This window comes from Hoplias malabaricus, chromosome 3, assembly GCF_029633855.1.
Source record: "Hoplias malabaricus isolate fHopMal1 chromosome 3, fHopMal1.hap1, whole genome shotgun sequence".
Classification (NCBI taxonomy): domain Eukaryota; kingdom Metazoa; phylum Chordata; class Actinopteri; order Characiformes; family Erythrinidae; genus Hoplias; species Hoplias malabaricus.
Window position 1 is genome coordinate 21,337,197 of NC_089802.1, and position 12,007 is coordinate 21,349,203.

General features: G+C 37.2%; 1 protein-coding gene across 2 annotated transcripts; it reads left to right on the top strand.

Annotated features, from left to right (window-relative positions):
• The first annotated feature begins 226 nt into the window (after positions 1-226).
• On the top strand, positions 227-10,314 carry pms2 (PMS1 homolog 2, mismatch repair system component). Of its 2 annotated transcripts, none has more exons than XM_066663777.1 (15): positions 227-273; positions 2,173-2,312; positions 2,411-2,497; positions 3,074-3,176; positions 3,614-3,797; positions 4,014-4,181; positions 4,627-4,724; positions 4,817-4,916; positions 5,030-5,114; positions 5,209-5,361; positions 5,741-6,566; positions 6,799-6,966; positions 7,055-7,155; positions 7,245-7,414; positions 9,910-10,314. In XM_066663777.1, exons 1-15 carry the CDS (start codon positions 269-271, stop codon positions 10,051-10,053), a joined length of 2,532 nt encoding a protein of 843 aa, XP_066519874.1. In that variant the 5' UTR covers positions 227-268; the 3' UTR covers positions 10,054-10,314. The 2 variants fall into 2 exon arrangements, with proteins under 2 accessions (XP_066519874.1, XP_066519873.1); XM_066663776.1 differs by lacking the exon at positions 227-273 and adding an exon at positions 283-592 and having other exon boundaries at positions 9,910-10,313.
• Positions 10,315-12,007: the final 1,693 nt, after the last annotated feature.

Consider the following 12,007-nt stretch of genomic DNA (forward strand, 5'->3'; position numbering starts at 1 on the left):
AAATAGGAGGCTATTCCACAAAGAAAGATTTAGCCAGCTAACTTAAGCCCGATGTCAAGCCTGTCCAATAGGAACAGAGCGCGCGCGCTCGCTCTCTCTCTCTCTCTCTCTCTCTCTCTCTCTCTCTCTCTCTCTCTCTCTCTCTCTCTCTCTCTCTCTCTCTCTCTCTCTTGTGACGTAATCAAACAGGAAGTGGCCAGGCTAAATGTAAATCTAATCGACAAATCATGCGTACTGAAGAGGACAGTATGGAGGGTGTTGGATCATCATGAGGTAGAGATCAGTGCGAAATCTCCTACAACATTTAGCGGGAAGTGTTCACAGAAGAAATGAGACAGAGTTCTGCAGCAAAACCAAAATTTTATTGCTCATAATTTAGCGACGCATGAACAACGCTTTTAGTAAAATGCACAAACTGAAAATAACTGGTGTGAGGTTCTTGTGGTTGGCTTAACAGACGGCAATGGGTCGAGTAACGTATTTTTGTAGTTCAGGAGGCTCACACGCAGCTAAAACTGATACATTTCTCCTCTAAAGATAAGCCTAAATTTAGTTTGGTTACTCTTATCTCAAGAGCAATGACGGAAATCAGGTGAGTTTTACAAAGTTTCCCACAGATTACCTTACTGTGTTGTGGCTCACATACCTAGGTATTATTAACGTTAAAGTTATCTCCCAGAGGTTTTGTTGTTGATTTTGTTTTTTACTGAAAATAATTATGTACAATACTTAACTTATCCCATTAGAGTCTTAAAGACACCCCCCGTTGAAAAACAAGTTATAAATATTAATAACATTCCTGTGTGGGGTTTTATTTTTTATACAATTATGTTAGAAGGGGCATCATGCAATAAATAAGAATGAAGGCTTTCAGCTTTGAAACTGCAGCATTCCAAGGCTCACACAAGTTTCTTACATCATAAGCCTAATGAACCAATCCTGTTCACTTTTGTGTGTGGTTTTGAACTGCAGGGCAGGTGTAACCATGCGGTGACAGACTAATCACATACATCTCTGAATGAATGTGAAGGTGTAGAGTTAAGACATTAGGAGATTTTTTTTCTTGGAAAATATTTAGATGCACAGAGATGATTCTTAAGGGTCAATCAGTGGCTTTTAGACATGTTGGGCTTGCTATGCAGATAATTGTCAGTTGATGCCAATTCTAGTGCATCAGGAAATCTCTTCAAACCACAGAAGAAATCAGGAAGTGCCAGTTAAGGACAACTGTGAAAGTAAAGGCTTTGTCTGCAACTCTTAGATAGTTCCAGTTGTGTACTTAACAAAAGTGTAACGCAAAAACCCCATAAGACCTCCAAGGTCCTGCAGCATTACTAAAGTAGATGTGGAACATTGCTTGCACTGCCATGATCTTCATGGAAGTGTATCTAGATGGAGACATTTACCTGCAATCTCAACAAAAATAAAAGTGTATGTCTGATACAGAGAAACATCTAAATAAGCTGAAGAACGTTGGGAGATAAGTGGTGTGGACTGTTGTGGGAAAAAAACGAATTCTTCAGTCAAAATTAGTGCGGTCATAGAAAGTAAGCTGTTTATGGCCAGGTGTGTGTGTGTGTTTTTACTCCTTCCAATGTGTGTGAAGAATTGCTCACTACCACAGATGGGTTAAATTCAGAAAAGCATTTTTCCTAAGGGGATTAATAAAGCTGAATATTCTTCGTCCAGTTCTACCTAATATCCACACATTTTGGGAAAAAAAATAAAGCACACACTGCTTTAAGAAATGCAAGCTGAAGCTTTTGCAATAGGACATAGTCCCCCAAGTTCTCCAGTGTCATTAAATATTTGTAATAAGTGTTAAACCTGCAGTGCATGCAGGACAGTCCAAGAATATCACAGAACTGCAAGCATTGAAAAAGCCTCCAAATTTGCACGTCACCACTGCTATTTTATTTATTTAAAAATAATAAAGGCACATTAACATTTTTATGTTCTGAAACATTAGCTGCAGAAATTGTTGAATTTTTTTATTTTTAAAAAATACTGTTTCACGTCGAAAAAAAAAATTTTGAGATTAACCAGCAGTTTCGACGTTTTTCAACGTTTTGTGATTATATGCAAGTAGACAGCAGTTTTCTGTTATTATATACAAGTGCTGATTTGTCTGCCATGACATTAAATTATGTGCTTCTTATTGGTCTTTTTCAGTGCAGAACCAGCTAGAGCCATAAAAGCCATTGATAGACACTCAGTTCATCAGATATGCTCGGGACAGGTCGTTCTGACTTTGGCTACAGCTGTGAAAGAACTTGTAGAGAACAGCATTGATGCAGGTGCCACAAATGTTGGTGAGTGCAAGAAGTAGCAAAGATAAATAATTGGAATTTACTGTGGCTAAATGGTTTCAAGTATTACATTTTTTATGACCTTCTTTTCTGATTGGCAGACATTAGGTTAAAAGACCATGGGACTGAGCTGGTGGAAGTTGCTGATAATGGCAGAGGGGTGGAGGAGGAGAATTTTGAAGGCTTGAGTGAGTAACATTAGTAACATACAAATGGATTGTCATGAGTAAGATTTTTATATTACTCACTGTCTTATTTCAGTACTACTAATAATAAAAAAAAATCGGTCATTCAGTATCAAATTTCAATACCTTGGTCAAACACACACTGGTGATCCATTGCCTGAATTGCATTCTGTGTTTATATTAAGACCAACTAGTTGTTTTAATTTGTAAATGCATTCACTTCTAGAACCTCACATTTAGTTCTGGTTTAAGTCACATCAATTCAAAGATCACTTACGATGGTGGGAGGTGTAAGTGATTCATTATATAATTGATTTTATATAATAATATAATTAATTACCTGTTGGTGAGTTGTGAAATCACCAAATCTCAGAAAATATTTCAAAATTTGTTATTTTACGTGTGGCACATGAAAGGCTTCAAATATACAGACGCAGAAACGATCAAGGTGAAAAGTAGTCTAGATATTTGTACAAATGTTTGATATTGACAACATTTTCAGCATTACCCAATCTAAAGTCATTAGTTACTAAGTCAGTTTGGTTTTCTCACGTTGTGACATTTTCTTTATACCCACAGCCTTAAAGCACCATACATCTAAACTGAGGGATTTTTCCGACTTGATACATGTTGAGACATTTGGTTTCCGTGGTGAAGCTCTCAGCTCGTTGTGTGCACTCAGGTATTCATTTATTGTTTATTATCCCTGGCTCTTGCTTTCTAATTCTGGTGCAATAGGTATGGAAAATGAGATTTAAACTTAGTTGACCTAGTGTTGGTTGATCTCATAATTGCTTAATGCATTATTGTCTTAGCATTACGAATTAAAAGTTTTAACATAATGACATAGCTTGTAGACTATTTTGCAAGAGTAACACAAACTATATTTAAACTGTCTGGTTTAATTTATGCAGTAGTAGAAGATATTTTGACATACTTTAGAACAGGACTTCATTAAATCTATTGATGTTGATCTAAACATGATGTGCTATGATTTATTTAAAAAGTATTATAGTCATTGAACTATGCCAGAACTCCTGTTTTGAGGTCGAATGGAGACGTATTTCCCTCGCAATTATTGCATTAGCAATTACTGTGTGTGTGTGCGCACGCTCTCAGTGACCTCAGCGTGGTGACCTGTCATGAAAGCAGTAATGTGGGAACCAGGCTTGTCTATGATCATGACGGTCATCTTGTCCAGCGTTCTCCACATCCTCGGCAGCAGGGGACCACAGTCAGCCTTCAGCAGCTTTTCTCCACTCTGCCTGTTCGTCACAAAGAGTTCCAGCGCAACATCAAAAAGGTTTTGTGTTTACCTTTTCACCAACAAAAATAAGAGGATATATTACAAAAGAAAACATGAAGCTATAGACATTTTTACAGAAATTGCAGAATGATGCATTATGATGTAGTTTCACTCTAAATATCACTCTTATTGCTCACTCCAAGTGTGCATCTGTATTCTAAAATTGGAAATATCTTCATGACTGAATGAGTGACTGTGCTCTTTGTGATGCAGGAATTTTCAAAAATGATTCACGTCTTGCAGTCATACTGCATTATCTCAACTGGTGTGCGCATCACATGCACTAACCAAATTGGCCAAGGCAAACGTAGCACCCTGTTTTGCACTAGTGGAAGCCACAGCATGAGGGACAACATTGGAGCTCTGTTTGGGCCTAAACAGGTGAGCTTTTCTCTGAGTCCCTGTTTTTCAAGTTCATATTGTATGTTGTGATGTTTGGGCAGATTGAGTGTAGTTTGCTGAATATAAATATAAAGGATGTGTAGTATAACATTTTTGCAGAAATGTTAAATAGTTTTTAGAAGAGTAGACATTTTTACTGCAGCAAAGAGGTAACAAACAACATATCTTTTGCTATATAGTGCATGTACTAATGGCTTCAGAGACTTGTATGGCTCAAGCATCTCGTTTAAAAGAAAGCTATTCTGTTCTTACAAAACATTTTTGTTATTGATAGTTGCTCCTTATAAATACCTGGCATTATATCCATGCAATCTCTAAAATATGGTTTGCAAAGTGCTTGTTCCTGAAGCTCAGGGTTTATCAAAAGTAAAAATCTGGGTAGTGTTTTCCTTAATCTATAGACATTTTTTTTATCTCTTCACAGCTCCAGAGTGTAATTCCGTTTCAGCAGATTTCTCCTACAGACAACATTAAAGAAGACTATGGTTTAACAGGCACTGAACTTCCTAAAGATCTTTTCACGTCAGTGGGTCTCTCTTCCAGAATCCATTAACATGAATGGCATAACTGATGCTCCATTGTTTGCTGCTAATCTATGGATGCTTCTACTACAGAATCTCTGGGTTTGTGTCACAAGCTGATCATGGTGTAGGGAGAAGTGCAACTGACCGGCAATTCTTCTTTATTAACAAAAGACCCTGTGATCCATCCAAGGTTTTCCAAAAAATAAATTTCATCTTAATTGACATCATTCACTTCATTTTGTGGGTATATACTTAATTAATGTGTCCTTATCATGTCTTTGGTTAATTTTGTTTGGATTATAGGTTTCCAAACTTGTAAATGAAGTCTATCACATGTTCAACCGTCATCAGTACCCGTATGTTGCTCTGAACATTTCTGTAGCTTCAGGTAAGAATGAAAGCAGTGTTCTAGTATAAGTTGTGTGCTCTACTTTCCTCTCAATTCACTTTGATTTATTGATTTATTTTTATGCACATTACAGAGTATGTTGATGTGAATGTTACACCTGACAAGCGGCAGATATTTCTGCAAGAAGAGAAGCTATTGCTGGCTATTCTGAAAAGTTCCCTCATCGCCATGTATGAAACTGGTGTCAATAAGATCAGTCTAAATCAAACAACACATCTCTCAAGCAGTATGTTACACCATTCTATACTATTCCTTCATGTTTAGAATTAGAACTGGGTAGTATGATTACATAATACACATATGATTACATAGAGCTAATGCTGTCAACATTAACACATTTATTAATCTTTTATTACATGTTTTTTATTACATGTAAATTCAGTATTTTACCTAATTTGGACACAACTTTACTCAAACATTTTGTAATCTGGTGAGACATAACAAGCAGAATTGGACACAACAAACTGGTAGGAATAATTGGATTGCAGAATAAGTGGATCTAGTATTGTGATCAATGTTTGTCAGTACAATAATATTGTCATTTCCATTGTCTCAAGCAAATAATCAACCATTACTTAATTTAAAACATAAATGTCTTTTGCCAGGTTTTTATAGATCTTCTGCTGCTGATTCAGAAGGGCATCGCATAGCTTCTTTGCCCGAAGCAAATCCAGAAAATGATTCAGAGACGTGGAATCAAAGCCCAAAACCATCCATTAACTTAGCTGGATTTAAAGCAGCTTTTTCAAAACAGCAGTCCATTGGAATTGGGACAAAAACCACAGATCGTAAAACTGTTTGTAATGGTCCAACTCAGAAAACAATGCAGTCTTTTTTCCATTCCTCTGAAAAGGCACATTCAAGGAGTTTACTATCAGAAAATGATGTTTCGCCACTGAAGTCTTCAGCATCATACCTAAACAAGTACAGGAACAATTCAGACATGGATACTGATTCAGGTGTCACTGAGGAAGGCTCCATCACAGGAACACCAGAGACACTCTGTGGAAACAGATCAGAATTCAACACACCTGATTCTCTTTTAGATGAACCTGACATTAAATCTGAGCCTTACAATGAAACTATAGATGGGAAGTCTGATGTTCCAGAATCTTTGGAGCAAAACACTGAATCTAGTAAAAGCCCCGAGAGGATTTTCAGTCCAGAGGCAAAAAAATGTAGGTGGGATGATGACTCATTAGAACTGAAGCAGTTGCCATCTTCCACTGGATTATTTGACAGACCTGTCAATTTGCAGAAGAAAATGATGCCTTTGCAGTTCTCAATGGCTGACTTAGCCAGAAGGATAGAGAGACTTAAAGCCCAGCAAAGAGACCAAAATGACCGAGAGCCAAAGTATAGACGCTTCAGGGCAAAGATTAACCCTGGTGAAAACCAGAGTGCTGAGGATGAACTTAAGAAGGAGATAAGGTGGTGTATGTTTTTTTTTTTCCTCTCCTCTCCCCCCCCCCTCTCCTCATTGGTCCCAATGCTGACTTGATGAATTAATGAATATTTTGATTGGGAATCCCATTAATAATATAGTGGTCTCTGACCAGTAGAAGTTAGGGTATAGATATCCATATGATCCATTTACCATAAAATGTACATACAACACATAGTGCATAAAAATTTGGAAAATATTTATTTGTTTGTTTTGAAGCAAGGACATGTTCAAGGAAATGGAGATTATTGGTCAGTTCAACCTGGGTTTCATCATTACAAAGTTCAAATCTGACCTCTTTATGATTGACCAGCATGCCACAGATGAGAAGTACAACTTTGAGATGCTACAGCAGCATACTGTTCTCAAAGGACAAAGACTTATAGTGTAAGTCTGGCTTTTATGTACTTATAATCAAAATAGTGAATGTATGTGCATTCACAAAGACTCACAAAAACTATTTTTTTTATCTCAGTCCACAGAATCTTCATCTCACAGCTATGAGTGAAAACATATTAATTGAAAACCTTGAAATCTTCAAGAAAAATGGCTTTGATTTCCTCATTGATGAGGATGGTATGTGCAAATGTTTTTAATTGCTTATGTCTGATATTTTTTACTATAACATATTCTCCAAAGAATACATCTATGTCAATATTTTACAGCACCAGTCATGGAGAGAGTGAAGCTAGTATCTTTACCCACAAGTAAGAACTGGACCTTTGGGACTAGTGACATAGAGGAGCTCATCTTCATGCTCAGTGACAGTCCTGGAGTCATGTGCAGACCTTCTCGTGTCAGGCAGATGTTTGCCTCCAGAGCATGCCGCAAATCAGTAAGTAAAGCAAGTTTTCTTTGCATTATTTGGACTAAATCATGATAACTGATTTTTTTAGGAAAGTAATTTATTTAAAAATTACATAAAAAAAAAAAAAACAAAACGCTTACTGGATTCCTTCCAATATGAAACCCAGCAAAATACAATAAAGATTGCCCCCCAAAAAGTAGAAAGTAATCATTTCATCCATAGTACTATATAGGGATGGGCAATTATGGCCCTAAAATAATATCACAATATTTCAGTGTATTTTGTCGATAACAGTATTCTTGGTGATATGTCAAAACACTGAAAAATACTTCTTATTAATTTCAAGAATACACTATTGCAACAAAACAAGGGTGTTCATGCTTTGCTACCGTTCAAAAGTTTTAAAACACTTGCAAATTTTCTTCTTTTCCAAAGGAAAACACATTTTCATGCAATTCACAAATAATTTTGTCCATTACACAGTCGATTAGATAATTTTTAGGAATGAAAATGTTTGCATTATAGAGGCCTTTTTTGCATAAAGTCCTATTATTATCAGCAATTCTGAGTCCTCTGCCTCAGTCTCCTGGTATGGCTGCCAGTTCAAGTTAAGAATGTTATTAGGCTAATTAATTGTTAAGAAACTCTTTTCCTATTTTGTTGCACAGCTGAAAAACAGTTTACTAATAAGGGAACATAAAAGGGAGCATGACATTTCTAGGTTAGTTTAGTATCTGAAGCATCAGCAGTGGTTGAGTTGCTTACAGGCTCAAGATGGCCAGAAAGAAACAACTTTCTTTAGAGACCTGTCAGCGTACTGTTGTGTTAAGAAGGGAAGGTTACTCAATGAGAGACATAGCAAAGAAACTGAAAATATCTTACAATGCTGATAACTACTCCCTTCAGAGAGTAGCCCAAACTGGTTCTAATAAGGACAAAAAGGAGTGGGAGGCCCTGATGCACAACTGTGCAAGAAGATAAATACCTTAGTGTGCAGTTTGAGACAAAGATACCTCAATGGTTGTCAACTGACAGCTGCACTAAATGGAACCTGTCAAACACCAGTGTCAGCATCAACAGTGAAGAGGCAAATTCAGGATGCTGTACTTCATGACAGAATTGCAAAGAATAATCCATACTTCAGATTGGCCAATAAAAACAAAAGACTATGGTGGGCCCAAGAAAAAAGACACTGGAAGATTGTGCTGTGTACAGAAGAGTCAAATTTTTAGGCCTTTGGATCAAACAGCAGAAACAATGAAAAGATGCAAGACCAATGCTTAATGCCATTTGTCAAGCATGGTGGAGGCAGCGTGATGACCTGGAGATGCTTGGGAGGTTGTAAAATAGGAGAATTATAAAAAGTTGAAAGGATTTTGAAGAATAAAGGCTACCACAAGATTTTTCAAAGCCATGCCATACCCTGTGGACAATGGTTGATTGGGGTATAATAACCCCAAACACACCTCCAAAATGTGTCAGCAATATTTAAGATAGAAGGAGTCAGCCAGAGTTCTGACCGTAATGGAGTGGCCAGCACAGTATCTGGATCTGAACCCTATTGAGCTCTTGTGGAAGCAACTTGACCGTCTGGTACGGAGGAAGACTGCATTTCATCAGATTACCTCAAAAAATTTGACAACTAGAATGCCTAGGGTTAGTCAGGCTGTAATTGCTGCAAAAGGTGTCTTTTTTGATAATGGCAATGTTAGAAGTCTACAGTCATCTTTTCAATTAAATTATTTCATTCATTCATTCATTGTTTGAAACCGCTTATTCAGTTCAGGGTCGCGGTGGGTCCGGAGCACATACACCCTGGAGGGGGCGCCAGTCCTTCCCATTAAATTCAATATTTCTTATTCTGACAATGTCTGCATGTCCTGTTTATTTGCTATATTTCCTAATCTCATGTGTTTCCACTGAAAACAAGAACATTCCAGTGTTCTAAAACTCTTGAAAGGTTGTGTATTTTTCTAATATTAAATTGTTTTATTTCTTAAAACATTTTATTTGACTACAAATGTAAGCAAATTTACTGTTGCTTATTTTGTAACAAAACCTCCTCCACATGTCTTGAAGTCAATCCCCCCCCCTTTTTTTTTTTTTTTAAGCAAATTCCTCCACCGTACTTTGTCACTGAGCCTAATTGACTCATTTAAAGAATTTATGCTGTATTAATTGCATGATGTCATTGTGTAAACAAGTCAGAATATCACTAGTATCACAGTTTTTAATTGTTTTATTTGTAAACAATATGATATGTTCTCAAATTTGCAGGCAAGTTTGTAACCTTCTTTCACTAGATGGCACCTTCTTCCTGTGTAAGCTTTTGGTTCCCTGTCAAACATCATCTAAGGAATGGAATAAGATGTTAAATTAAAATAATGACATTTACATGTCCAGTTACTTATAGTATCAGTAAAGACATCCCTAGTTCAGACTAATACTTTGTATCTGGATTTCAGGTGAGCATGCGAATATATATTTTGCAGTTTCTGAAAGGTTTGATTTTTATATCACAGGTAATGATTGGCACAGCCCTGAACACCAGTGAAATGAAAAAACTTGTGATCCACATGGGGGAAATTGAGCAGCCCTGGAACTGTCCTCATGGCAGACCCACCATGAGGCACTTGGTCAACCTCGACATCATTTCACAGGACTGAAAGACATCCCTCCATATGTGTGTCTGTGTGTTTCTTTTACCAACCTAAATATAGTGTTAGGCTTTCAGATTGTATTGTGTTTCAAGTATACTTTTCCATTTACAACTCTAAGTACTGAAACTGATTTGTCTTTGTAGAAAGTAATTTTATATGAAAGAATGATTATTTTGTTTTAAATGTAAATAAAGATGGGAAATGCATTTTTTAAGGCATACTATTTTCTTTAAAGGGGACATATGAAAAGCACTTTTTCAATGCAAAAGCACATTAATTTGGGGATCTGGAACTCCTACCAATCCACATGTGCTCAAGCACTGAGAAATAAGGTTACTGACTAAATATGGAAAAATGACAATGTAGAAGAAAGACCAAAGCAAATATAAAACCAGTGTTTATGCTACGCTTACCTTGCTGCAGGGCGTTCACACTGAACAATGATGTGGCTACTTTGAGCTCAGGCATTTGAAGTAAACAGAGGCTCATTCACATTTAATGGAATAGTGACTAAAACCAGTCAATCTGAAGATTCATTGATTATCTACACAGAATCAGTGGGCGCAAGTCCATCACAAAGAAATACCTATGAACAATTTAGCATGGTGTAGCATTAAACTGGAGGAAACCCACACAGACTTGGGAGAACACACAAATATCCTCACAGGCAGTTACTTGGGGCAGGACCTAAACCCACAACCCCAGGGTTCAGGAGCTGTATGCAGTGACACTACTTATTGTGCCACTGTACTGCCCTTCTTTCTGCACAGGACTGTTTAAACAGGGTAAGAAAATTGCTGTGCTGCGTGAACTTTGAGTTATTTTGACAAAAGCATGTGACTTACACTTTATTAAGACCTCAGAACAGTGGGAAAGTAGGTATAAAATGTCCCTGTCACACAGCCCCAGGGTTGTGGGTTCAAACCCCAGATCGGGTCACTGAGGGGTTGGGTTTCTTCGGGGTGGTCTGGTTTCCTCCCACAGTCCAATCCAATGATTCCGGGTAAGCTCTGTTCCGAGTGTGGCCCTGAACAGCGTACAGCGATTAGAGAAAATGAATTAATTTACATTTTATAAAAAAATAACACAAATGACTTGTTCTTTATATCAACTGGTTTTTTTATATTGTGTGAACATGAAAACGTTTCTGTTCTCTGGTGCGCCCAAATTAAACGTTTGTACTCTGTATGTAGTCGACTCCAAAGTTTCAGAGTCGATTCATGATATTTGAATGCATGGAATCGATTCGTCTAGGGATCGTCTCCCAGCCGTACTTAGTAGTGATGGGAATTTCGGCTCTTTTTGGGGAGCCGGCTCTTTTGGCTCGGCTCTTCATAAAGAGCCGGCTCTTTCGGCTCCTAAATGGCTCTTTGTTTTACCACTTATTTCCACTGGTACAGAACAATATTACGTACATTTTACATGACTATATGGACAAAACATTATTGTTCAATATTAAAAATAATAAATAGTGTTGCAATGGCCAATTGTGTATGGCTGCTTTTAATAACTCACTGATTGCACTCACACATTCCATTGTATAAATAACTGGATTTTTATTTAAACACCTTAATAAAAAATCACTTGTACACTCTGAAATATAGCCAATGGAACCCAAAAGGTAGGTATTACAAAATAGCTTTAATTTATAATAATCATCCATTTCTGGGTAATAAAATAAACAAATACTCTGCACAGTGCACAACAGCAGCATTCAACGGTAGTGATTAAAACAACGACAACTGTCAACAAATATTTAACTGATTTAACATTTTCTTCAACTATTTTTTTAGAAGGCAGATTGGCATTCAGGAAAACTAAGTGTCTCAGCTTGGAGGAGTTGGAGAGTTGGAGCTTGCTTGTTGTTCTCTGATTGGTTGAATGATAAGCCTAGGCTCGGTCTTAGACGGGAACCGGCTCTCATCGTTCAATTACAAGAGCCGGCTCTTTGAACCGGTTC

What these genes read in the sequence shown, in the direction of transcription:
- pms2 (XM_066663776.1), top strand. An exon ending in CTTCCTAAAGATCTTTTCAC is followed by an intron (nt 4,725 to 4,816) that starts GTCAGTGGGTCT and finishes CTTCTACTACAG; the next exon opens with AATCTCTGGGTTTGTGTCAC. An exon ending in GACCCTGTGATCCATCCAAG is followed by an intron (nt 4,917 to 5,029) that starts GTTTTCCAAAAA and finishes TTTGGATTATAG; the next exon opens with GTTTCCAAACTTGTAAATGA.